Here is a 27,430-nt window from a genome sequence, read left to right on the forward strand (position 1 = left end):
AGCGCCCAGGTGTCTCCCCTAGATCAAGCCGGAGCATCCGCTAAGGGGGCTCCAAGCTCGGGCCGGCCCTCCCGCCCCGCCCCTTAGCTCAGCGCGGCGCAGGACGCCCCGTCGGATCCCCCCGCCCGCCCGGGTCCGGCCCCCGCAACGCGGCACCCAGACGCCACCTCCCGGAGTCCGGCCGGCCCTCCGCGCCGGGGGCCCGGGGCCCCGCACCTCCCCGGCTCCCCGCCGCACCGGCTTGTTTTCCTTCTGCAGGCGCCGCCGCCGCGCCCAGCGCAGCCCCTCCCCCCGCCCCTCCCCCCTCTCTGCGCCGGATTTATGAATGGGGGGAAGAGGCCACCTGCGGCCACCGCCGGGACGGCCGCTGCCGCCTCGTGTTGACCCAGAGCAGCTCGGGCGGGCGGAGCCGTGAGAGGCGAGGAGAGAGGAGGCACAGGAGACGCAGAGAGAGGGGGAGAGCAGCGGCCGCCCCAGCAGCCGCCGCTGCGAGGACTTGTTGCTGCTGCGCTGCCCTGCCCGCTGCCCCTGCCCCGCCAGCTGCCCCTGCCCGCTGCCCGCTGCCCCTGCCGCCACCCAGGCCGCCTTCCTGCTGCTGCCTGGCCAGAGGCGCTCCCCGGGCCGGTTTCGGCTCTGGCTGCGGGAGTGCGGCTCCGGCCGGCTCCCTGGAGCTGCGGCCGGGAGGCTTCGCGGGGCTCGGGGGGCTCTGCCCTCGCCGGGGCGCCTGTGGACGCTTCGCTGTCCTTTGCGGGGTGGTGGGGGTGGGGGAGTGTCGCGGGTCCCCGCGGGTCTGTCCGGGCGTTCCGCTGTGTGTGTGTGAGTGTGTGTGTGTGTGTGTGTGTGTGTACGTGTTTGTGGGTGTGCGCGTGTTTGTGGGTGTCCCTGCGGGTTGGGGGAAGGAGGGTGTATGAGTGTGTGCGTGTGTGTATGTGAGTGTGTGTGTGTCCCTGTGGGGTAGGGGAAGGAAGGTGTGTGAGTGTGAGTGTGTGTGAGACAGAGAGAGAGAGGGAGAGAGAGAGAGAGAGAGAGAGAGAGAGAGAGAGAGAGAGAGAGAGAGAGAGGCCCTGTGGGTGGGTGTGAGTGAGTGTGCACGTGAGTGTGTGCCGTGTGAGTGTGTGTACGTGCTCCCGCTTGCCCCTGTCTCCTGTGTCCCTTCTCTGGCCCTCAGTCCTCCTCTTGGCGCTGCCCCCTCCTGCCGCCGGGCTCCCCCTCCCTCCTGCTCTCCGTTCTCTCAGTCCCTCCCTTCCTCCTCTCTCTCTCTCTCTCTCTCTCTCTCTCTCTCTCTCTCTCTCTCTCTCCCCGGCTGCTCTGCCTCCCCAAAGCCCCAACCACCTGTGCATCTGAGAAACCCAACTCCTTCCCTCGGCGCCTCGGGGAGTTGTGCCCCGGGGGGTGGGGGGGAGGCAGGGGCAGAGGCACAGCGGCGAGAAGGGGGGCTGCCTGCCTCTCTCCGCCTCCTCCCTTCCCCGCACCCCCCGTCCCCCCTCCTCTCCTCCCTCCCCCCCTCCGTCTGACGCTGCCAGCTCGGGAAGGGTGTTTGGAGGGCAGCGGCCGCCCCGAGCCGGAGCCCCGCAGCGCTTCTTATGATCAGCTCGGTGTGTGTGTCCTCCTACCGCGGCCGTAAGTCGGGGAACAAGCCTCCGTCCAAAACATGTCTGAAGGAAGAGATGGCCAAGGGCGAGGCGTCGGAGAAGATCATCATCAACGTGGGCGGCACGCGCCACGAGACCTACCGCAGCACCCTGCGGACGCTGCCCGGCACCCGCCTGGCCTGGCTGGCCGACCCCGACGGCGGGGGGCACCCGGAGCAGGAGGGGGGCGGCGGCGGCCGCGCGGGGAGCAGCAGCAGCGGCGGCGGGGGCAGCGAGTTTTTCTTTGACCGGCACCCGGGCGTCTTCGCCTACGTCCTCAACTACTACCGCACCGGCAAGCTGCACTGCCCCGCCGACGTGTGCGGGCCGCTGTTCGAGGAGGAGCTCACCTTCTGGGGCATCGACGAGACGGACGTGGAGCCCTGCTGCTGGATGACCTACCGCCAGCACCGAGACGCCGAGGAAGCGCTGGACATCTTCGAGAGCCCCGACGGCGGCCCGGCGGCCGGGGAGGAGGCGGGCGACGACGAGCGCGAGCTGGCCCTGCAGAGGCTGGGCCCCCACGAGGGGGGCAGCGGAGCCGGCCCCGGGGGAGTGGGCTCCTGCAAGGGCTGGCAGCCGCGGATGTGGGCGCTCTTTGAGGATCCCTACTCGTCTCGGGCTGCCAGGGTGAGTAGATGCCTCACCCTTTCTCTCCCAACCAGAGGTCAGGTCTTCAGCCAGTTTTGAGTTGTGATGTAAAAGCAGCTGGATTTGGACTAAGGTCTGGAACTTTCATCCGCGGGGTCACCCCGTGTCTTTTTAACTCTTCTGCTCCTGGGGCCTCATTTTCCCAGCAGCTTATTCACCTCTGTGCGGAAGGTTTGCACCTGTCCATTTCCTTTCCCATCTCTTCCCCCCACCTCACCTAATCCCGAAAAGTAACGGCGGCCTCATCCTGTTTGTCCTGGCCTGCTCCCCATTCTGGGGCCAGTGGAGGGTGTTACCTTGGCCTGTCTATAACCGGGGCTCCTTTAATACAGTCTTCCTCTACCTGATCTGATAGACAGGCATACTCTCTTTACAATTCCCTTATGCAGATGCTGCCGGGCAGCTATATAAATGACTTACTATAAATGACTAGGAAGGAGTGGAAAACAAGGGCAGGGCAGGGTGGAAGGGGAAAAGAGAAGGTGGACTGCGTTTGGTCCTTGTTTTCTGACATTTAAGGGAGCACAGAGATAAGCACAAGATAAATCAAGTCCGCGTTGAAGCCTCACTGCCCTCTGACTTCTCTGATCCAACTCCTCACTTGAGGGTGAGACAGGAAGAATGCCCACTTTCCCTGGCCCCAAATGACTTAGGCAGAGATTGGGCTGTCCTTTAAGCAGCACATTTGGTTAAATGTCTTGTGTCTATACCTCTTCATTCCTATTCAAGACCGTGTGTGTGTGTGTGTATGAATGTCTGTGTCTTTGTATGTGTGTGTGTCTGTATGTCTGTGTATCTGTGCCTATGTATGTGGATCTGTGTGTGTGTGTGTGTGTGTGTGTGTGTGTGTGTGTGTGTCTGTTTGTAGAGACTGATAATTTACCTTTCCCTGTCTCTCTCTGCCTCCAATCATGGCAGGAGAGCAGTAGTCTTGACTCAAACTATCCTGGTTCCTCTCCTCACCACCCCAAAACACACACACACACACACACACACACACACACACACACACACACAGAACCTGGAGGGGAGAAAGCAGGGATGACGCCTACCTACATCAATGTGCTTATATGGCTAAAATATTGAAAAAAACAGTGGTAGGATGGAGTTTGGCCCTTATGGGTCAAATATAGGTGTGGGGCAGGGACCCTTACCCAGTCAGCTATAACCTTGGCCCAGGATCTTGTCAGCTGTAGCTCTATATAAAACACCAGTGGTTATTCTCCCCGCTCCCTCCTCCCCAACCCTTCACTCCAGTACAGAGCCTTGAACAAAGTGACTGGATTTTTCAACTGATTGCTGAATTGAATTGGGGGAAAGCAAACTGCTTCCTTCTGGGAGTAGTGGATCACATTAGACATCCCAAGTTGCCTTAGTAATGAGTCTTGTAAGGCAGTCACCCTCCTCCACTGCAGCCCATTCTCAGTACCTCCCTTTCTAGACCTCAACCCAATCACCGAAAAGTGCCATTTCCCCACACTGGGGCGAAGAGAACAGAGCAGAAATGATCAGGGAAGGAGTTGGGACTGGAGGGAATGAGTGGGGTTGAACTGGCATCCTACCTAGAAGGAAATATCTTTACTCAGAAGAAAGAGAGGACCAGGAGCCAGAGGGCAATTCCCCATCCTGGGAGAGTGTCCTGCATATTTATGTTCAACCTGGGCAACAGGGACTCCTGGTCAATGCTATAAATTAAGATAAATTCAGTGCCTGTGGGTGTTGCTTTCTTCCTTGAGCAACCCGGATGAAGGGAAGAGCATCTCTTGAGGGTAATCAGGCATCCCGGAGTCTTTGGGACTGTCTTATCTACAGGGTGGCCTTTGGAACCCTGCTTCTCTAGTAGTTATAAAAGTTCTTGAATAGGCCAGTCACCTGTACTAATGACAGGCAAGGACAAGGATAATCCCACAAAATAAAACAATCCTCTGGAGGGCCTCCATTTGGTTCTGGATCCAGTAGTGGAGATGAGGCAAGATAATTATGAGTGATGGGAGGCTGGCTTTGACTGGAGTAGTGGGGAGGCAACCTAGAAGGTAGGAAGCTGATGATCTGAACAAAGGATTCCAGAGTCATCCCATTCATAAACTAGCAGCCTAGATGCCCCTATGGAGGCCTTGGGGAGTTTCTTACCCTTCTGAGGTTTTCCCCTCCAGGATTGCCTCTTTCCCTGTGACACTATCTGCTTTCCAAGTTCTTGGACCAGACCTCTTGTTGGAGCAGACTACTGCCTTCAGCCTGGGCACAACCATAAGGTTTCCATACAAGAACTGAACTTGAGATACCTTTTTAGAATTTCTTAAGGATCCCAAAGCAGAACAAAGTTTCTCTGACATTCAGTGCTATGGATGGTCATGGACACCAGTTAGAATGGTACAATAATGAGTCCATTAACATTGATCCAAAGCTTGAAATGAAAATGTCCCAGACTTAGGTATCCCAACTGGGGGTGAAAGTGCCCCTGGAGATAGGCAGTGACCACTTTATTGAAAATCAATAGTAGCTGACATTTATAGAGTACCTTAAAGCTTGCAAAGCCCTTTGCATATATTATTGAGATGAGGGTGTCCTAAGAGCCCATTCTCAGTACCTCCCTTTCTAGACCCCAACCCAATCACTGAAAAGTGGGGAGAAGAGATAGAGCAGTAATGATCAGGGTAGCAGTTGGGACTGGAAGGAATGAGGGGTAGGGTTGAATTGGTGTCTTACCTGGAAGGAATCATCTTTACCCAGAAGGAAGAAAAGGTCAGAAGCAGAGGGCAATTCCCCATCCTGGGGATGTGAAAAACTTCCAAGATTAGAGCTTCAGCTTGGGTTTCTTGTATCCATACTGTTATAGTGGGAAAAGCATAATCATTTAGCATTCTGAGTTGGCAGTGACCCCAGTATTGGACTTGGGAGTCTGAAGACCTGCCCCATTATACCTGTGTGACCTTGAGCAAATCTCTCTAAGCTTTAGTTGCCTTATTGTAAAATGGGGATAATCTTGGCACTGCTTCTACATAGCTAAGTGAGGAATCAGTTTTAAAAGACAAAGGGACCTAAAAGTCATCCAGTCTTACTGCTCATTTTACAGATGTGATAAATGAGTCCCAGAAAAGCAAAGTAACTTACTCAAGGTCACGCAAGTTAAACAACAAATTCAAACATGTGACTTCTGTCTCTAAGTCTAATACTTCTTTCACTATTTCATGCCTGTAAGAATTCTATAAATGTCATTCCTCTAGGCATTCATAATCACTGAGAAGACTCTGGGAGAACCACTGGGAGACAAGGCAAGCAAGGGGGAAAAGGACAAATATTTATTAAGCATTTTACAAATATTTCATAATATTTGTAATTACAATTACAATATTACAAATAATTTTTGCAATGAGGCAATGTGGATTAAGTGAATTGAAGTGGGGGAAAGCAAAATGCTTCCTTCTGGGAGTGGTGGATCACCTTAGACCTCCCAAGTTGCCTTATTAATGAGTCTTGCAAGGCAACCACCCTTCTCCACTGCAGCCCATTCTCAGTATCTCCCTTTCTAGACCCCAGCCCAATCACTGAAAAGTGGGGAGAAGAGATAGAGAAAAAATGATCAGGGTAGCATTTGGGACTGGAGGGAATGAGGGGTAGGGTTGAATTGGTATCTTACCTGGAAGGAATCATCTTTACCCAGAAGGAAGAAAAGGTCAAAAGCAGAGGGCAATTCCCCATCCTGGGAGTGTCCTGCATATTTGTGTTCAACCTGGGCAGCAGAGATTCCTTATTGATGCTATGAACTAAGAAAAATTCAGTCTGGGAATAACCAGGAAGTTTCTAAGACCAGCTCCTACTAGTGCTCTATCCATTCCACCACCCAGCCACTAATATTATCTCATATGATCCTCACAACAACCCTGAAAGGCAGGTACTGTTATTGTCTTCATTTTACAGTTGAGGAAACTGAGTCAGGCAGAGGCAAAGTTATTTTTGCCATGGGTCACAGAGCTTGTAAGTATCTAAGAGGCTAAATTCGAACTCAGGTCCTTCCCAAATGTAGGCCCAGTACCCTATCTGTCTATCTATCCAGCTGTCAATGGAGTGAAGTGCAAACCATCCTCTTCCTGAATGAATTTCTTAATGTTGATATTTAGGCCCTGACCTTGAGTTAGGGAATCCCAGACAGAAAGCAGGCCTACTGTGGGGACTTATGGGGTAGAAGTCAAGAGCCCAAGACTACTAGGAGAGGAGAAAGGTCACCCAGACCCCAGGGCATCTCTCAGAAAGCAGCCAAGCAGCCCAGTCATTTCAGAAGTGGATTAAAACAACAACAAAATAGAAATAAATTAAAATTGAACCAAGCTGATTATGAGAGCCTGTTGCTTAGCTCTAGGCCTGACAGGGGTCCCATATAAGTTCAAAATCCAGGTAGGTGTCTCATTCTTGGAGATCTATTGTCTTCAAGATGCCTCTGGAGTCCAACATGATTTTTGTCTCAGCTCCTGACTGTTCCAGGCACAAACTCCTCCAGGAGAGCTGTTGCCCAAGGGCAGGTAAGAGTACTTCTTGGGGTGAATTCAAGACCAGAGTTGTATTAATGGTCATTTTGTTTGAGCTGCCCAAACCAGGTAATCAGAATCCCTTCCCTGGAGCCAAAAAATAACCACATCCAATTTTCTGTGGGATCTTATAAAGTCACAGAAGAATAGTATGTCAAAGCCACTGGGGACCTGAAGTATCATCTGGGTTGATGGGTGGTGCCCTAGGACTAGAATTTATAGTGAAAGTTAGAAGTGAAGGAAACTTAGAGGTTATTTAGTCCAGCCTGAAAGATAGAGGTCAAATGACTTTCTCAAGGTCACTAGCTAATATGTTGTACAACAAGAATTATCCTAGGTGTCTTGACTTTTCACCATTCCACCTTGTTCTTTTTTCACTGAAATATTTCTAAATAAGCCCCTCTGTACAGGTGGAATGAGCCCCTTTTGGGGGGAAAGGAAGAAGGAAAGACTATTAACATCTTCTTTGATATTTCTGGCTTGTGAAAATTGTTAGTGGGATCCCTCTTTCCTCTCCTTTTAGTGGATGTCACAGTCTCAGTGTGGGCAATGGCTTTACCCAGGTGGTACTGGAAGGGTTGACTAGGTCTCCCAACCAGAAGAAAGGAGGACAATGGTGGAGCTAGATTAGGTAGCCCTGGCAGAGCTGTGGTTGGGTTCTGATGCAAGAGAGCTCTAGTGTGGGAAGGCTGATAGGGTCTGGTCCAAGATGCCACTTTGAAGGCACTAATGTTTGCCCAGGCAGAGATGGGGATGGTTCTGCATTCTGTACCTTGGGGCTATAATTTAATGCTTGGCTTTCCCCCACTCATGTGGTTCCTCCTAAGTGGTCAGACAGAATCAGGGAAGTGGTGCTTTTCATTCTTGTCTCTTCCCAATCTCTTCCCAAGCTCATTGTTATTCAGTTCCTGATGCCCCCTCTCCCTGCCAACTTCACTCCCAAAGTTGCTTTCTACAAGGAGAAGGTACAGCCTGAGCTCAGACAAGAGACAGGAAGATGGAAATTGAGGGTGGGATGGAATGAGAAAAAGAGCTGTGGAGGATGCCCAGGGATGACTTTTACCCTCAAAAGAATCAGAACAAAAATAAAATTATTCTAAGAAGTAATTGGAATGCCATTTGTCCACCTACCTAAAGCCCCTCAATCTGGCCCCAAGAAGATCAACTCTTCTTAAGAGAAGGATTTAGGCCTCCGCTGCATAACACAAACAGGATAGCTCTGAGTCTGGTTCTTGGTCCTCCTGGGCTTTTGGGAACTGCCCAGTTTCTACTAGGAAAAACCAAGGGCCCCCCCCCACAAATTGTGCCTTCTGCTTTGAATGCACTTTCATGAGGAGAGGGAAATAGTACCCAGATCTCCTGGTCTCTACTCCTGGGTCCCTTTAGGCAATTTCCTAGTCATCTTTATTTTTGTGTTTTTCTGTCTCTTCCCTCCAAAGAGATTAATATTTGTTTTTGAACATCTTGTTTCTGGGACAATGAGGTGTTTGTGTTAATTTTGGGTTTTTTTGAGGGATTTTGTTGGAGGGAATTGGGAGTATGGTAGAGAAAACAAACTTGAACTATTTTGGAAAATGGATAGGGGCTGCCACTCTATCTACCCCTTACCTTCCCAAATGGGGGATTAGGGGGAAGGAGAAGGAGCTGGGTACCACTTTTTGGCTTCAAAAATATAAAACAAGCCAGTTGGCATCCAGGCTTTTGGTAGTCTTGTCCAGCTATTGCTAACCCTGCACAGGTGGGCATGCTTAGGTTAATCTAAGCACTGGCTGACCCAATGGAGACTTAGCCTCTGGGATTTTTCAGGAGTAAGTGGTGGAAACAATGACCGGATCTGACATGGGTCCTTTGGAGTATGAGCATTTTTCACTGAAGCTACTCAGGGTCCATCCCAGCATCAACTGTCCTTAAGTGTCCCTAATGCTAGACTTGGACAAGATTCCTACTTAGCAGTAGGTTAAGCATGGACAGATGTAGCCCCTTCTCTGGGCTGGCCAGGACTGATGACAGAGGGCTGGAATTTCACACCAAAGATCTCCCTGGAGCACAGCTGCTAATGGAGCTTAGTTTCTGAGAACAATCTCTCTCTCTCCTAAGCCCTTGGACTCAGTTTTCCCAGGCCCCATTTTCTGCTATGACATTCCAGGGGATATATTCATTAGTCACTGGAGGGGAGACTTGTCTAACAGAGTCTCAGAAAGGACCCTCTCTGGCCTTGACTGACTGACTCTTCTAGGAGCAAAGGGATATCTTTGACACTCAAGATTAGTTTTCTTTTCGAAGACATGAGCCAATCACCTTTACCAGGAACAAGGGTATCAGAGTTAGCCTAAACTAGATTAAAGCTCCAAAACTGGGAGAATTAGACTAATCTCTTGAACCTCTGTTTTCTCATTTGCAGAATTATTTGGTTGGACTAGTGATTTTTAAGGTCACTTCCAGTTCCAAATTATTATAATCTGTCCCCATCCTAGATACCTGGGTCCATTCAGGATGTCTCAGGGAAACAGGTTAGCATGGAAATAGGTTAGCATGAAAGGTTTTTGTCAGATGCCATGGACTGGTAAGGGAAATTGAGGAATCCAGATTTCGTGACTGGAAAGCTATTCTGGGCTACCTAGCCTTCAAATGTTTCTGGCAGAAATTTAGGGTGACTTATTCCAAGTCTATCAATACCCATCTAAATATTGCTAATCCCTCAATATCTGTCAGATCTGCAGATAGAAAATAAACTCAATGTTCAAGCGCTTTCCCATTCTGTATTTGAACAGCCCTATCCCCAACCCTCATCCCCTGGAGTCTTGGGAAATGAGGTTCTATTTCTCATCTTACCTATCTGACAGCAATGCCAATATAAGGAGCATCAGTAGGTATCTCTGACTTGATTTGAGTTTATAGCAACCTGTGGTCTGGTATAATAATAAAAAAAAGCACAGTGAGACAGATGACGGCCTTTGCCACTTTTTTTGTGGGGAGGGCTTGAGGTTCATTAACTCTTTTTTTAATTTTAATTTTTTAGGTTTTTGCAAGGCAATGGGGTTAAGTGGCTTGCCCAAGGCCACACAGCTAGGTCATTATTAAGTGTCTGAGACCAGATTTGAACCCAGGTACTCTTGACTCCAGGGTCGGTGCTCTATCCACTGCGCCACCTAGCTGCCCCCTTGGTTCATTAACTCTTTATGTGATCTTATGGCAAATCAGTTCATTCTCATTTCCATGTCTGTAAAATGAGGAAATTGGATGAGATGTGGTGGCAAATACTTGTCATTTCAGCTATCCTAGGGAGGGCTAGGTTGGTGGATGGATTAAGATTGGGAGATCTGAGCTGAAGTAGAGGGCTAAAGCTGATTGAGTAGAGCCCTGTCCATCCTCCCTCCCTCTCTTCTCTGATGCCTCTTCTTATCAGGGAGTGGGAGGTCACTGGGCTGCGTAAGGAGGGACGAACCAGCCCAGGAAAGAAATGGAGCAGATCAAAGCTGGTCATCAATTAGTAGCCTCTGAATTTTCGGCATAAACAAAATCTCAAATAAATAAGCAAACAAATGAATGAATGGATATAGACACATATAAAACATTTATTTATCATGTATGTACATAAACATATAAGCATAAACATGTTTGTATGAATTTGTATATATTATATATGTGTATATAGGAGCAGCATGATGGCATGGTGAGTAGAGCACTGATCCTGAAGTCAGGAGCACCTGAGTTCAAATCCAGTCTCAGACACTCACTGATTGCCTTGCATCCTGGGCCATCTTCAGTCCTCCTGATTCATATCTGACCACTGAACTTAGATGATTCTGGGGGAGAAAGTGAGGCTGGTGACAGCACAGCACCCCCCCCTCACTCAAATTCAGTTCATGTGCTTGTCAAGGCATCACCTCCCTGATGTTGTGGTCTTCTTCAAAAATGTACAGACATCATCATCATGTGTATACACACATACATACACTTGTGATATAAAGTGAGAGGGCTGAACCAGCTAGGCTGGATCCCTAGGATCTAGGGAGCCTTAGAGATAAACCCACCTCTCACTCTGGGATTCTTTGGTCTTCAGTTCAGCCGGATAAGTGTCTATTAAAAACATCTATGAAACTGACTGGAAAGATAAATGAGAATCAGTCCCTGTCCTCAGGGAGTTTACAATATGCCATGTGGGAGATGACAGGGGCACAATAACCAAAGTACAGATTAAGAGTCTAATGACTTCCTAAGAGAATTTTGGGCACAGGACTCTAGTGGAAAGCGCACACACACACACACACACACACACACACACACACACACACACACACACACTCCCTAGTCAATTTACTTTTTAAAGACTTTTCAAGACTAGAAGAAGGGTCTTCATCTTATCCAGTGTTAAGATGAGAAAAGGTCAGTTTAGGTAGCCCATCACACCTCTAGTCTGACTTTTCTAGTTCCCATCAATGCCTTTGAGGGCAAACTTGGAGAGCTGAAAGAGACCTGGTTCTTTGTTCCTGGAAGCATTTATCCAAGCATCTTGGCTGACCAACTGGGAAACAGAGAGGAAAGAGGGATAAGGGAATGTATCTCTAGTGGCAATGGTCAACATGGAGTTGTTCCTAACTGAAAAGCAGACAGAAATAAAGGATTTTGCTCTTTAAAGCTTTCCTGCTTCCCAGGATGGAGAGACTGCTTCTGGGGGAGAGTGGAGGTACAGTCAAAAATATCCCTTAGGCTGTGAACTAAGTTCTCACCACTGCACAAATACAAAATTATTCAGTCCTTAAAAAAATAAAAGAACCAGGTTAGTCTTTCCTGAGAAATAGCTCATTCACAGGTGTACCAGGGCATCCTAGAGACTCGGCTGTGGATAAGCTATGAGGGTTTTTTGAAAGTCTAACCCCTGGAATTCATAGGATGCACAACCTCTATGAATTGTTTTCTCAAAGAATTTTCTGTAGAGGTAGTACTATGGGGAGAATACCAGCCTTGGAATCAGAAGACCTGAATTTGAATACCTGAAAGTAGTTTCACCCTGCTCTGTTTTGTTCCCTTGGACAAGTCACTTCCATCTACTTTAGCTTCCATGTCCTCCTCTGTGATTTAATTCAACAAACATTTACTATTGGGAGGGTCAGTCTTGGAAGCAGAAACCCTGGGTTCAAATCCATTCCCTCACACATGTTTTCTGGGAATCTGGGGGCAAATCACTCAATCCTTCAGTGCAAGCTAGTTCAGCTAAAACTACAAGTTATAGAGAAAACAATTCTAATTACTGCTACCAAGTAAAAATAGCTAACATTTCTATAGTGCTTTCAGATTCACAGAGCATTTACACATGTTTACTCATTTGAAAACCTAGATAGTATTATCCCCATTTTGCAGATGAAAAAAAAAATGAGTCTCATAATAAGTAAGGGTCTGAGGTAGGATTCAGTCTTCTGAAGTCTTCTTGCATTGCTCTATCTGACATCACACTTAGCTGCCTGAGATGAAGATGGTTAGAGGTTTCCATAAAATGATGAAACCTCAGGTTCAGCCACAAAATGTTAGGATTGGGGGGTACAAAGATAATAATGAAAGCTCAAGATATTTACATTCTTCAGAGAGAACTTTGTCATTCCGTGAAAGGACAGAGGAGGTGTGACAGCTGCCAATCTCATGGTTTTATGAAAATCAGACAAGATAAAGCATTTGTACAATCTATGATGCCTTGTATGCAGTGAAATCATAATAATAAATTGCATTTCTGTGGTGCTTTTCTTCCCAGGAACGCTGTGAGGTAGGGCAAGTACCACAACCCTCATTTAACAGTTGAGGAAAGTAGCTTTGAAGAGATCTGGGTTGTGCCAACCAGGGTTGCATCCCTAAGCCATAGTGCTTCCTGACTCCAGTTTCTTCAGACACCCAAAGATGATCACTGCTTAGAAAATTAGACAATGAATTATGTTCTTGGGGGAGAGGAGGTGACAGATGAGAGAAAAACTCCCATTCCAACTGTGGGGAGAGAAGTTTGTTTTGAGATCTGAGAAGTTGGAGTATTTTTTTTTTTTTGGTTAGACTGTTGAGATCACTAAGTTGAAAGGTTTGTAGCAGAAAGTTAAAAAAACCCAATGGGTTGGAATGAGAACCCTGAATTCCATACCTCAATTGCTTCCACAACCCTAGGCAAGTCACCTTAACCTCTGGGTGACTCAGTTACTTCAGTTGTAAAATGGATATAGTGAGATATCCAACCTACTTCATAGTGGTTTTGTGAGGCTCAGAAGAAATGATAAAATGAGAAAGTGCTTTGGGAAAAAAAAAGCAAAAGGTGCTAATACAAATTGGGCAGTAGATAGAACACCAGGTCTAGTAACAGGAAGACTTCAAAACCAACCTCAGCTATTTACTAGCTATGTGATCCTGGTCAAATCACCTAAGCCTATTTACCTGAGTTTCCTCATCTGACAATGAACTGGAGGAGGAAATGGTGCCCCATTCCAGGAACTCTGACCCACCTTCCCTCCAAATGGATCAAGAAGAGTCAGATGGGGTGGCTAGGTGGCGCAGTGGATAGAGCACTGGCCCTGGAGGACCTAAGTTCAAATTTGACCTCAGACACTTAATAATTACCTAGCTGTGTGGCCTTAACCCCATTGCCTTGCAAAAACCTACAAAAAAAGAAGAGTCATGACTGAGAACAACTGAATAGCTAAGAAATTTTAATTTTCAGGACCATGGACATTTAAGCTGACAGTAAGCTTGGTGGCTTGGTTTTACAAGTTTCTTTTGATCATGCCCCAACTCTGATCAGAAGCAGAGGTCTTTTGTCTTTGATCCTATAAGGAAACTGAGGCTTGAGAAAGCACAAGATAACTCTTTCTCTTCCTTCCCCCTTGCTTTATGCTGAACTCAGCCTCTTGGCTCCTCTTTCTGAACTTGTTTTTTTCCAAATCACTAATTAGCTTAAAGCTTTGGCTCCCAGATGGGCCAACTTCTCTACTCAGGAAGCAACATCACCCCATCACTCATTTGTCTCTGTAGTCATGCAATACCCACAGATAGAGGCTCAGCCTCTACTCAGCCATCTCCAAGAGTTCATCTTTAGTATTTCTCCCAATTTTTCTAATGAGAAAAGTGAGACCTAGGAAAGAAATGAGTGTAATGTAGAGCAGAGTCAGAAAGCCAAGTCAACTCTAGGTAAAAACATAAGCAGGTTCTCTTGTTCTCTCTCTCTCTCTCTCTCTCTCTCTCTCTCTCTCTCTCTCTCTCTCTCTCTCTCCAGAAGCAAAACTTACTCTCTGGAAAGGACTAGTGTATAATTATAAAGGAAAAGATCTAAAATTATACTTCCCAGGAAAAAGATGAAGTAGTAAAAGGAATACTTGTTTTAGACTATAATATCATAGTCTAATGGCCAACTCTGCTACTTACTACCTGAGGGGGTAAATCATAACCTTTCTAGGTTTCTTTCCTCATTTGTCAAATGAGAGGGTGAGATTAAATGATCTGAAGTCCCTTCCAGTTCTAAATATATGATCCCTAATCTGTCAGTAAACATTAAGTGCCTACTATTTGTTAAGTGCTGGGGATACACTTAGAGGCAAAAGATAGTCCCTGACCTTAAGGAGTTTACAATCTATGAACATTTGCATTTTAGTAAAGGAATGAGTCTCATGACAAAATGAAATTTCTATGAAATTTGTGGAGACAGAACCCATTCTGACCTACATAGAGGGTGTCTGTGTCCTTTGGTTCACCTTGGAATTCCTGGTGCGAATCATCTGCTGCCCAGCCACGCTGGACTTTGTCAAGAATCTGCTGAATATTATAGACTTTGTGGCCATCCTTCCCTTCTATTTGGAAGTGGGACTGAGTAGGGTGGCAAAGGTATTCTGGTAGCAGGTCTCCTCTTACCCCTGCAATTGTCCCACTTGTCAACTTCCCAGCCTACTCACCTCTAAGGCCTTGGAGACAGTACCTTTCCTTATTTTGAATGACGCACCTATTCTCTTGGGGTGAGTGAACACTTCATTCCCAGAAGGTGGGGACCCCTATACAAATGTTCTTGGATCTCTACCTTCTTTTCAATAGCATCATCTATACAATGAACTATCTACAGGGTTGATGGAGGAGACCTTGGAAGGGATGACAGTAGGACTTGGTGCAGGGATGGGATCAAGAGCACCCTCCAAAAAAAAGAGTTGACCTTCAAGCTGACAGTGGAAGGAAGCTGAGGATTCTAAGAGAGGATGATTAGGAAGGCAAACATTCCAAGCATGGAGAAGGGCCAGCACAAGAGCAAAGAGACAGGAGATAGGGCACCCCGGCATGATATGCAAAGAAGGAGAAGAATGTAAGAAGATTGGAAGGTTAAGAAGGGGTCAGATTTTTTCCTTTTCCTTTTTCTCTTTTTCTTCTTTTTTTCTCATAGTCTTGCAATGAGTTTTAAGTGACAAACAAAGAGACTTTATATTTGATCCATAGAGTTTATTGAGCAAGACAGTAATATGGTCAGTCCTGTGCTTCAGGAAAATTAGTGAATGGATGATGGATTAGGGTAGGGAGAAACTTGAAGTAGGGAGACCAGTGAGAACTAATATAGTAGTTCAGAAGAGAGATTATGAACAGGGAGGGGGGCTGACTTTGTGGGGAAAAGGAAGAGGTGAGTGTACAAGATGAAGAGAAAGAAATTAGAGGACTTTATGCCAGATTGGCTATGTGGGGTGAGTCAGAGAAGGTGACACCAAGGCTTTGAACTTGAGTGACTGGAAGGATGATAGTGCCCCTGACAGTAATAGGAAAGTTCAGAAGAGGAGAGGGTTGGGGATAACAGTAATCAGTTCTGTTTCAGAAGAATATTTGTCCCTCAGGCACCAGTCTGGTTTCCCTACAGGACAGGGGGAGAAGTCATTGCCCAATATGAGAACTTATGCCAAAGGGGTAGGTTGTGATACTGAAATCCCTGAAGTGTCTCATTTGCCTCTCACTGTGGCTCAAGGGGCAGTCAAGAGTCCCCAGGGATCTAAACCAGAGGTAGGAGGCCGCAGCAAATGAACTTTCATGATTTCTTGTAATCTAAGGGAGTTTATGTCTCACAGTCTTTACAGTCTGGGTTACTTTTCCCCTCCAATCATTGACACCCCCTTCTCCCATCTCAAAGGGTACCCTCAATCTCAAGTTCTTCAGTTGGGAGACAATAGAAAATACCTGGGACTGAATGATTCTGTATGACCCTCTATGTGATCCTGGGCAAATCACTTAATTTCTCAGTCTTCCAGCCTATTCTCAGCCCCAGAAATATTTAAATCCTAAATTTTGGAGCAATTTCTTATCTTCATTGGTGAGGAAAATTTCCTTACGAAGAGTTGTCAATACCAATCAAATCACAGGTTTAGACATTTCCATCCCAAATAGCAACAATTCCTACCCTGCCTACCCCTCCAGGATTTGTGGTTAGGATCAAATGAGATAACTTTTGCAAAGATCTTTGTAAGCTATAGGATGGTAAATAAAAGCCAGCTATTACATTCAGAGAAATCTCTGAATGCAGGTGACGTACTCCCATCCACCCACCTCCCTCCCTACCTCAATCCCCTCCAGTCCTAGATGAGGAAGTCTAGGCACAGGTAGGGAGAAGTAGAGGGTTTTTTCCTCGGGGTGGGGTAGTGGAAGGGAGTGGAGATGTGAGAGTGAAGAAGCTGGCTGGCTTCCAGCAGCTGGGATCCTGATGGGTGGCGGATGGCAGCCACATGAATAACAGAGGAAGGTTCCATAATTGGTGTTATTACACATGCATTTCATCTCCATTCATAATGACTGGATACTTAAACCCAGGAGTTACATGGCAGAACTCTGCTCTCATTGTTCCAGTGACTGTGTGGATCATCCACTGTCACTGGACACAGCCTTTGAGATGCCCCTCTCTCCCTCACCTCCCTCCTTCCATGAAGGTGACATACCCGCATCTACCTACTTCTTTAGGGAACTTTGAGGAAAGAGTCTGTCTCTTCTTATCTATCCACTCCCTTTCTTCAGAGGTGACCTCTTTATTCTTTAATGTGACTTCAAGTCAACATCTGGAATGAGAGGATATGGTAAGAGAGACTGAGGATAGTGGGGTCATAGTGTGTCTGTGTGTAGAAATCAGACTCTTCAGATGGGAAGAGGCAGAAGCATCATTTGCCCCATCCACCCACTTCTGGAAAGAACCTTTAAGCATCCTAAGTTCTTTATCCCCTTACATTATTGTAAGCTGCTTGAGAATAGGGACCCTGTCTTAATTAAATCTTGCTTTTCCTTTAGCTCCGAGGACAGTGGAACTGTCCACAGCAAACGTTTAGTGTTTAAATTAAAAATGTTATTATTTCATTTTGGTTCTACAGGCATTCATTAATCACATATACAAGGTACTGTTTTGAGTAATGAAGAATACCAAATGAAAAATCAAGACTTGCTGTCCTTCAAAGAGCTTACATTCTAATGAAGATGCAATATGTACACAGAGAGAAATACAATTCTAGTGAGAGTGTGTGTGTGGGGCAAGATGCAGACTGGACAAAGTGCCCTAGGAATATGTGAAGAGGGAGAAAACACTATTAAAAATGTGTGGTGGGGCAGGGAGTAGCTAGGTGGCACAGTGGATAGATCACTGGCCCTGGAGTCAGAAGGACCTGAGTTCAAATGGGGCCTCAGACACTTAATAATTACCTAGCTGTGAGACCTTGGACAAGTCACTTAACCCCATTCCTTGCCCCCCAAAAAGAATGTGTGGTAGAGAAGGGGGATGAGGGAATCAAGAAAGATTTTGTAGAGATGTTGGTACCTGAACCTGTGAGAAATGTAGAGATGAGGAAAGAGTATGTTGTAAGCATGCAGTACAGTGTGCCTGAAGAGGGTAATGTGAAATTAAGAGTATGAAGGTTGGTCGAGGTAGAATATAAACTCCCTAAGGGCAGGGTCTATTTATATTTTGTCTTTGTATCTCCAGTGCCCCACGCAGATTGGATTTTAATGTCCAGAGAGATCTCCTGAGATGAGCATTTTAAACTCCTACTCCATCACCCATTCTGGGATCCCTCTCTTTGTCAGGCTTCATGTCTGTCCAGTCCAGGGTTGTACAACTTTCATTCACCCTAACCCCACCAGAACCAGCCAAAGTGATATAACCCGGTGCCTCCTTCCCCTTTCCCTTTGTCTCCTTCCCTGCCCTGTAGGTTGTGGCCTTTGCTTCTCTATTTTTTATCCTTGTCTCCATCACCACTTTCTGCCTGGAGACTCATGAGGCCTTCAACATTGACCGCAATGTGACGGAGATCCACCGAGTGGGGAACATCACCAGCGTGCGCTTCCGGAGAGAGGTGGAGACAGAACCCATTCTGACCTACATAGAGGGTGTCTGTGTCCTTTGGTTCACCTTGGAATTCCTGGTGCGAATCATCTGCTGCCCAGACACGCTGGACTTTGTCAAGAATCTGCTGAATATTATAGACTTTGTGGCCATCCTCCCCTTCTATTTGGAGGTGGGACTGAGTGGACTCTCCTCCAAGGCAGCCCGGGATGTACTGGGCTTCTTGCGTGTGGTCCGCTTTGTCCGAATTCTGCGTATCTTCAAGCTCACCCGTCATTTTGTGGGCCTCCGGGTCTTAGGCCACACCCTCCGTGCCAGCACCAACGAGTTCCTGTTGCTAATCATCTTCCTGGCCCTTGGTGTCCTCATCTTCGCCACCATGATCTATTATGCTGAGCGGATTGGGGCCAAGCCATCTGACCCAAGAGGCAATGTTCACACTGATTTCAAGAATATTCCCATTGGCTTCTGGTGGGCTGTGGTCACCATGACAACACTGGGCTATGGAGACATGTACCCCAGGACGTGGTCAGGGATGTTGGTGGGAGCACTGTGTGCGTTGGCTGGGGTACTCACCATCGCCATGCCTGTTCCTGTAATTGTCAACAACTTTGGCATGTACTACTCCCTCGCCATGGCGAAGCAGAAATTACCCAAGAAGAGGAAGAAACATGTGCCCCGACCCCCCCAGCTTGAGTCACCAACCTATTGCAAGTCAGAGGAGACATCACCTAGAGATAGCATCTTCAGTGACTCTAGCCCCCCAGTGGGGGAAGAAGGTGTGGTGGAGAGGAAACGGACAGGTGAGGTTTTGATGAGGGATGCTGGTGGGGTGATGTAAAGGCCTTCCAATAAATCTTCTGCCTTAGGACCTGGGCCACAGGTTTTAAGGGGACTAAGAGGATGGCTCTGGTTCAGGTCTTTCTAGGGTTGTTGATTCTTGATTCTGCATTTACCAGAGATGCCATTTTCTGGAAGGGAAAATATTGGCATCAGATTGCCCTGTGTCATATGGCTGCCTGCTGCTCTGGGGGAACTTATAGTGAGTTCCCTAGGGTTCCCTGCAGGTAGTCCTCCATTGGGCAATTTAATTTCAAGAGCATCAGCATGTCAACAAGAATTTATATGCCAGTGTTAGAGATACAAAGAAAGGGGGGAAAAGTTCCTCCCCTAAGAAACTTACATTCTAATCAGGGAGAAAATACATAAATTACTAGGTTTCTAGAAGCCATACACAGAGTAGACGAAGCTTACCTGAAAGAACATGCCTTTCAAAATATGGGAGATGTAAAAACAAAAATGAAAAATATTGCCTGCTTTCAAGGAGCTTACATTCTGATGGGGGAAGAGAATATGGATATAGATAGAGAAGCAGTGATATATAATAAATAGGGATAAAGAGAGCCTGCCTGGTGACCTGGGGGGATCTTAGATTTAGAAGGGAGTTCAGATCCCATATAGACCAACCTCCTCATTTTAAAAATTATTAATTTTAAACTTAAATACAAAAATGAGAAAATGGAAAAAAAGGACATTTCCATCTTCACAGCAGATCATAAAGAGAGGATTCAATATAAAACAATGAATTTCCATTCAAACTGTTTTTTTTAAACTATGTATTAACTACTGCTCAGTTTTCAAAGCTATCTAGAGTTTCTGAGCTTTTCAAAGTTTCCTTTTATTCTCTGCTGTGCACTTCTTATTTTATTTTGCTCCCAACTTTTTCATTTTTATATTCATTTTATAGCAATTCAGATCCCCCAAATCACTGTTTCCCCTCCTGTATCACTCTAACCTAAACTCTAACAGGGATTAAATTCTCTTTATTCACTTATTATTTCTGGATTTCACCCTCTTTATCTGCAAAACATCTATGCCTTCTACCTCCCAGACAGTAGTGAAGATATGAGGAGATTATAGAAATGAAAGCTGAAAAGTTACACTTTTCAGAGTAAGGGTTTATTAGTCTGAGAAGGTTAGCATGATGCAGTAAATAGACTGAATTTGAATCTCTCCTTAGACTCTCCCTACCTGTGGACAAATCAATGTACCATTCTGAGGCTTCATTTTCTCATCTCTAAAATGGAGATAACAGGGCTGTCAGAAAGTTCAAATGAGATGATGTGTTTACAATATTTTGTAAACCTAATAATATTAAATAAATATCAGCTATTATCCAGTTCTTAAGATTTTACAAGGTATATCAGCAAAAGAAATACTTCCTTTCAAATATTTCCTAGGGCATCTCAAAACCTAATTTATAAGGTCAGTTACAAGTAGCTCAAAGCTGCCTTCCATTATACTTAACCTGAACCAAGCCTTCCTGGGATCCTAAATCCAGATTTAGCATCCTGGGTTTGAAATGAATGGAGAAAAATGGAAAAGAAGTCAGTTTCATGTAATGATAAACTGAGAGCTAAATGAGACAATCAAATGATGAGAATATTGAAAAAGGTAAAGAAAGGGTAGAGTAACTGGGATCATATGATCTGGGAAGAGAAGATTTGAGGGTAGCCTTCATGTTCTTCAAAGATAGGAAAGGCTATTTTAATAATTGGTTTCTGCTTCTGCTTAGAATTGAAAGAGGAAACTCAACACACAATGGATTCAGGTTTGGCTACAAGAAACTATTTTTAACTGTTAAGTATTAGAGTAGATTCTAAGTAAGGTTTCAAAATTCATACTTCTAGCTTACCAAGGGGGGATTAACTGGTGGGTTGGTCAGGACTTTTTGAGTTTGTAAGGTGACCCTTCCATTCTGTCTTCCCTCAGGATGCAGGACAGTATTTTTAAGGCTTTCCTCCCCATTGTTCATTCATCCCACGTCCTCACTTCTCAATCCCTTGTTCTTAGCTATATATCTGAAGATGTAAGAGCACTTTAAACTGTCTTCAGGTGTCAGGAGCTCAGAGGAAATTTTAAAGTCCCTGAGGCTAGTCCTCCATTGCTGTGTGTGGCATTGAATCACAGCTTTGGCATGAAGTTGGCATTGGAAGGCATGCATGCCATTGTAACTTTGGTGAGTGCCACCAATCTTTAAATCTTTAGGACTGAAGATAAGGAGACTGAAGCAAAGTAATTGGCTCAAGGTCACATGGGTGATAAAATGATATTTGGATTTGAGGTAGAAATTTCTTCCTCTTACCAGGTCTCTACTCCTATGCTGAAGAGTACTAATCTCCAAGGTATTTTCCAGCTCTGATATTCTATCACATCATTTTGAGTCTAGATGCAGTGTGGTATGGTGGAAAGTCACCGTAGATCTCAATTCTCAGTCGTTGTGACCTTGGACAAATCACACAACATTTCTAGAGCTGTTTTCTTGTCTAGAGAATGAGGAGAGATCAGAGGTGCTATCCAAGGTCCTACCTGGTTTAAAACTTAATTCCTTAAGCTGCTAGACATCTCATAATACTGTCTAGAGCTTATAAACAATCAAGAGAGGGTGAGAATAATAGTCTCAGAGTCCAAAAGACTAGAAGAAAGGAAACAATCATTGCTTAGCTATCTACCATTTGCCAGGCACTATCCAAAACATTATTCTGGGTGCTATGCATACAGACAAAAATGAAACTACCCCTGGCTTCAAGGAGATAATATTCTATGTATCTGTTGAAATATAAGTAAAACATATATAAAATCAATGCAATATAAATTTAGCAGGGAGATAATAGCAACTCTTAAGAATAATAATGGCAATTCCTTATATTGGTAAAAAGGCTTTACCTTTTTAAAGAACTTTTATATTTACTATCTCATTTGAATTTAACAAATATTTCAACCTGTGAAGTAGGTAATGTTATAATTATCATCCTCATCTTTCAGTTGAGCAAAATGAGGTAGAAGTTGATTGACTTGCCCAGGGTCACACAACTAATGTTTGGGACATGATTTGAACTCAGGTCTTCATGCCTTTTCTATCCACTGGGCCACCTAACTGTAGGTTCTTATTGGAGGCTATCCTGAAGGGGTTATAGCAGTCCTAGGTCTGCCTGGATTTTTGCTGCCATATTCCTAAGAAAGCTATTAAGGTCACTACTTGGAGGGCTATTCCAGGACTTGTGGCTAGAAAAAACCAGGAAGCCCAGAGTCAAGCATGGCATAGGAAGACTGAAATCTGAGCTTCTAGGTGGTGTCTCTAACGGACTTCCAGCCATACCAGGGGGAACCCTTTAGTGAAGACGATTTGTCTTGGGAGATCCTGATTTCCAGTCTGGATTCCTAAATAAAATAGTTAGCTCTCCATAATTCAGAGAAGAGACCTTGATGTTTCACCCTAGGCTTGTTCTCCATGTTTTACCAAACCTAATCACAGTTTTCTACCACCCTTCAGAAGTGTTTGCTCAAGAAAAGAAACTCATTTAAGACTCCTTTAATTCAGGCCAAGCATAGTGGAAGTTATCCTAATTTGACTATAGACTACTTTATTGATTAGGTCTTAAGAAGCCCTTCACTTGAGGGAATTTGCTTTGCTTAACTGTGGATATTCATTATAAGGATATTCTTTTTCTTTTGTGTGTGTGTGTGTGTGTGTGTGTGTGTGTGTGTGTGTGTGTGTGTGTGTGTGTGTGTGTTTAGTAGAGGTATGGCAGAAGTGGGAGGCAAAGAAAATGTGCCTGCTAATTGAAAAAAAAATAAGAAAACTAAATTTTTAAAAAAAGCAAAAAAAAAAAGAAACTACATCCTCTATAACAATTGGAAAGAAATATTTCCTTTTATTCAGTACTGTAAAATAAAAGCTTCCTTGATCGCTCTTATTAATCAATTACCCATTCAACAAACATCTATTTTGGGCTTATTTAGGACAATATCTGACCCACATTAGACACCTTATAAATACACAACAGTATTGTGTGATAGTAACAACTACTTCACAAAATTAGTGTGAAGATAGTTCACATTTGCAAAGTAAAATACTCTGCAAATTCTAAAATGCTATATAAATTATAGCAAATACTAACTTTTATTTTTGCTTATTTGATGGATGGATTGGTTATTTGAAGGCATTGTGTTAAGGATATAAAGACGAAAAGGAAATAGTCCCTGCCTTCAAGAATCTTATATTCTTTCTTTCCTTCCTCTCTCTCTTCCATTCTTTTTTTTTTCTTTCTTTCTTTCTTTCTTTCTTTCTTTCTTTCTTTCTTTCTTTCTTCCTTCCTTCCTTCCTTCCTTCCTTCCTTCCTTCCTTCCTTCCTTCCTTTCTTTCTTTCTTTCTTTCTTTCTTTCTTTCTTTCTTTCTTTCTTTCTTTCTTTCTTCCCTCTTTGCCTCCTTCTTTTTCTCTTTTCTTTCTTTTTCTCTCCCCCCCCCCAATTTCTTTCTTTCTGGATTTTTTTCTTTCTTCTGCCTACCTATCTATCAATCATCTGTCTCTCTATCCATCTGTCTATCAATTACTTTTTTCATCCATCTGTGTATTTCTATCTATTCATCCATCCTTCTATTTCTCTTTCTATCCATCTCTCTAATCCTCCATCCATCTACCTATCTAATTATATTCAAATGCATACAAGAGAAATGCAATGTCAATTTGGCTGATAAGAAAAGCTCTTAAGAATAATAATGATGATAATCCCCTACACTGATAAAGAGGTTTAAGCTTTCCAAAACACTTTTCTATCCAGTATCTATTCAGCTTCTTGTGAACAGTCAGGGAGGTAGATAGCCCTGCTTATATTTTAGACCTCAACAGAAGGTCAGGAAAAAGAGGCTAAGAAAAGGGGGCAGATTATTGAAAAGAGGGGCTCTCTGGAAGCAAAGGTCTCTTGGAATGCTGCCAAAAATTGCTCAAGTCACAAAGAGCTTATCTCTGTGTCATGGTGTCTCAAGCATGGAAGGTGACAGATAAGGAAGCACCAGTCAGTCGGAAAAGTTAGCATAAACATTGAGTTCAGGGGCATGGAAAGAGGGTCAGGTCCTCTATCCCTGGGTGTGTGATGAAGGTCCTAAGTTCATCTTTGTTAATAGGGATCTTAGAAGACATCAAGTCCAGCTCTCATTTTGCAAATAAGCAAACACAAATCTAAAGATTTTAAATGTTTAAGTGGAAGCAGGATCCAAACCCAGGTCTTCCTAACTCCACTACTTACTACACTGTACGATGTCTAAGATGACCTTTCTCTCCAGAATGAGAGACTTCTATGAAGAGACAAGAGGGGATGTGGCATCATAGGGACAGCTCCTTGCCCAGAGCTAGCAGGCCCTGATCCACCAGATCCAGGCCATTCCCCTTGATCTTCATTATGAAATGAAAGAACAGAAAATCTGACATTGGAGTATCAAGAAAGGGGGTGAACTCCCTTGAATAGGGGTCCACCAAGCAGCAATTGAATCCAGATCCGTCCCCATCTCAAGCAAGAGGATCATCACCCCTTCCTCACCCCAAGGGTGAAGAGCTTTTAATCCATCCTGTATTTCCTTTCTCTTCCTTGCCCCTTCACAGATTCCAAGCAAAATGGTGATGCTAATGTGGTGCTGTCAGATGAGGAGGGGGCTTGCCTTACCCAGCCCCTGGCCTCAGCCCCAGAGGAGCGCAGGGCCATGCGTCGTTCCAGCACCAGGGACAAGAACAAAAAAGCAGCCACTTGTTTCCTACTTAGTGCTGGAGATTATGCCTGTGCTGATGGCAGTGTCCGAAAAGGTAAGGAGGGCCCTGCTGCCCAAAGGCTTGGGAAGGCGGGCACCTAGGGACAGGTGAACCAGAATCTGAGGTGAGGGGTCCCTGGGAGGGACCCTTTCCACTATCTTCTCAGTTGAATAGCCGCATCTCTGAGGCAAAACCACACCTCATCTGCCCCAACCCTTCTGTTTGTGCTATTCCGGCCCCCTTCTCTTCTACCTCTTTATATTGGCTATCAACTGTAGTGCATACCCTACATAAACCTGTTCTTCCAGGTTGTTTTTATAAGTTTAAGGCCTACTTTCTTCTTCCATTGTCCACTTCTTGGCCTTCCTATATTGTTGACTCTGGATGTTTGACCCTTCCCAGTACCCACAGTTAAGTCCAGTTCTCTCCACCCCATCTCCATATACAGATCACTGCTTTCCTCATTCTCTCTCTCTCTCTCTCTCTCTCTCTCTCTCTCTCTCTCTCTCTCTCTCTCTCTCTCTCTCTTTCTCCCCTCCCCATTGGCTTTCACCTCTGACATCACAATTAGGGGCTTTGCCTTTTCTCTTGATCTGTGAGCCTTCCTTTTTTAGGGGGTCTAGTCAGGTTCCAGTCCAGTTTTGGTGCTCTGGGCTAAGCTTAGTCTGGCCTTGAGATACTTTGGGAGCTCTGAAATGTCCTCCCAATCTGTGAGGATTTTCTAGGCCATTTTATTGAAGACAGTCCCCACTGAAGTAGAGTCCATAACTGTTGCAAAGGCAGGATGGTTCAATAACCCTGGATGAGGGAAGGATAAAAAAAAGAAGCAACTGCCTAAAACTAGGCTCAGGCTAGTTCGGAAGCTCATGATTCCTATAGGTTGAAATGACCAAGCAGAGAAGAATGGAGACATTAAGGAGGCCTTCTTTAGCCTGCCAGTGACTCCAGTGCTAGGCCAGTTCAGCCCATACCAGAGGACTGCCAGCATGAAGCATTGACTCTGGAGAGGATCTAGGTTCAAATTCAGCTCCTGACACTTGTGACCCTGGGTTAGGTTTGATGTTGAGATATCTTCTTCATTATCATCACCTCCTTGGATTTCCTAGGTCACCCTGGGACAGTGAACTCAGCTCCAAGCCTCCAGGGATTCAGACACTCAAAATAGGGGATCTATGGAAAAAGGTTGTAACTCTTAAAAGCTGCCTCTGTCAACAACACATAATAATTCAAATGCTAATGTATCATGACTGAATTCCCCCTGTTAAATGTTCTAAACTCCTTTGTTAATGTTGAGGAGGGGGTTCAAATTCTGATCTAAGACCTAGGAACAGTTCACCTCTTATCCATACATTTGTACCCTATACACCTGGGTCCAGCTAATATGGACTTGACTGGATGCTCTAAACTGGAGTGTTTCTTATATGCTCTTCAGCAGTGCTTCCTGTCTTGGGTTGCTCCCCTTTCTCCTTGCCCATCGAGCTATTCCCTCCACCGTGTACCCACATTCTCCTCACCTCTGACTTCCAGCACTCTTGTTCTAGTTTTTATTATGTCCCCTTCAACTCCAAAGAGAAGTCCTGCCCAAACCTCTCTACTCAACTCAATCTTCCCCATCCTTGGTTCTTCATCATTCAGCCCCAGTACTTTTCCTCAGTCTGTCCCCACCTTTTTCCTCTCAGGTCTGTACCACTGGTCTCTGCCCAGTTGCCTACCAGCTTCTTTCATGAAGTCTTCTAGCAATTTACCTTCCATGTATATAAGCATGTTTCATTAGCATTAAGCTAATTGCCCCCCAGTAATATTGTTTTTCTCAAAGTCATTTTTTAATGGAACAAGTTAACAGTGGCAGGATGGTTTATGCCTACAGTTTGAAGCCCTTAGGCTTTCTCAGTGAAGAAATCCTAAGACCGAAATGATAATAATCAGACCCTGATGGTGGGGTTCCAATAAAGGATTCCTATACTCAGCTCCCTTGGGCAACAAGCCTACTTAGACTGGAGGGAGATGCAGAAGCAGCCTAATCCCTATGTAAGACAGGAATACCAACTGGTCCCCAGATCAGACATTCATTTTTGGTACCAGAATGAATTGTTGTATTACCCTCAAGGAATCACTTGCTGTTTCTTTGCCTCAGTGACTAACCCTGTGAAACTGGGACCAAAAATAATGATCTGCAGTGTACTGGGAGTGATGAGATTCAGACCAGCCTAATCCTAGAGTCCAGGGGTTGATAGTTATCCCCATTAGGAATCAGCCCAGAGCTCTTGGCAGCAAAGGGCAGGTTCTCATAGGAAGTAGTTCCTTAGCACCTGCTCTGTTTCCAGGGCCTAGGTGTCTCCTGCCTAGTCAGAGAATGAAGAGGAGGTTGGGGGTTGGGTATAATCAGATGACTGCCCCTTGCCATGAGGAAAGAAGACATCTGAGAGGTCTGGGCACAGGAAGGAAGTGTTCCTGGGTTCAATTCAATGGTTAAGATTATCTGAGGAGATAGCTCCTTCCTCCCTCCATCTGAGTCAGCTGCTCCAGCCTCACCCTACATCCCCCATCCTTAGTGGACTTATAGTATTCAAGGGTGAAATGAGCCCATCCCCAAACAAGGTTTTCCACTCTTCTTTCCCAGACATGGCACCTCATCCAGAGGGTGAGGGTCTGGGTTTCAATACAGAGAACAGACCCGGGTTCAAATCCTACCTCTGACACTTACCACCTGTGTGACCTTAGGTGAGTCATTTT

The 27,430-nt window shown here is 45.3% G+C and overlaps 1 protein-coding gene across 2 annotated transcripts in view; it reads left to right on the forward strand.

The window, feature by feature from the left end:
* Positions 1-1,549: 1,549 nt before the first annotated feature.
* KCNC4 (potassium voltage-gated channel subfamily C member 4) overlaps positions 1,550-27,430 on the forward strand; it is a 64,757-nt gene continuing 38,876 nt past the window's right edge. For both annotated transcript variants that reach the window (XM_074188374.1, XM_074188375.1), the window contains exons 1-3: positions 1,550-2,261; positions 17,980-18,916; positions 24,554-24,751. In XM_074188374.1, coding sequence (XP_074044475.1) covers positions 1,584-2,261; positions 17,980-18,916; positions 24,554-24,751 — 1,813 coding nt within the window. In that variant the 5' untranslated portion in view covers positions 1,550-1,583. The remainder of the gene's footprint in view (positions 2,262-17,979; positions 18,917-24,553; positions 24,752-27,430) is intronic.

Source organism: Macrotis lagotis, chromosome 5 (genome assembly GCF_037893015.1).
Source record: "Macrotis lagotis isolate mMagLag1 chromosome 5, bilby.v1.9.chrom.fasta, whole genome shotgun sequence".
NCBI lineage: Eukaryota > Metazoa > Chordata > Mammalia > Peramelemorphia > Peramelidae > Macrotis > Macrotis lagotis.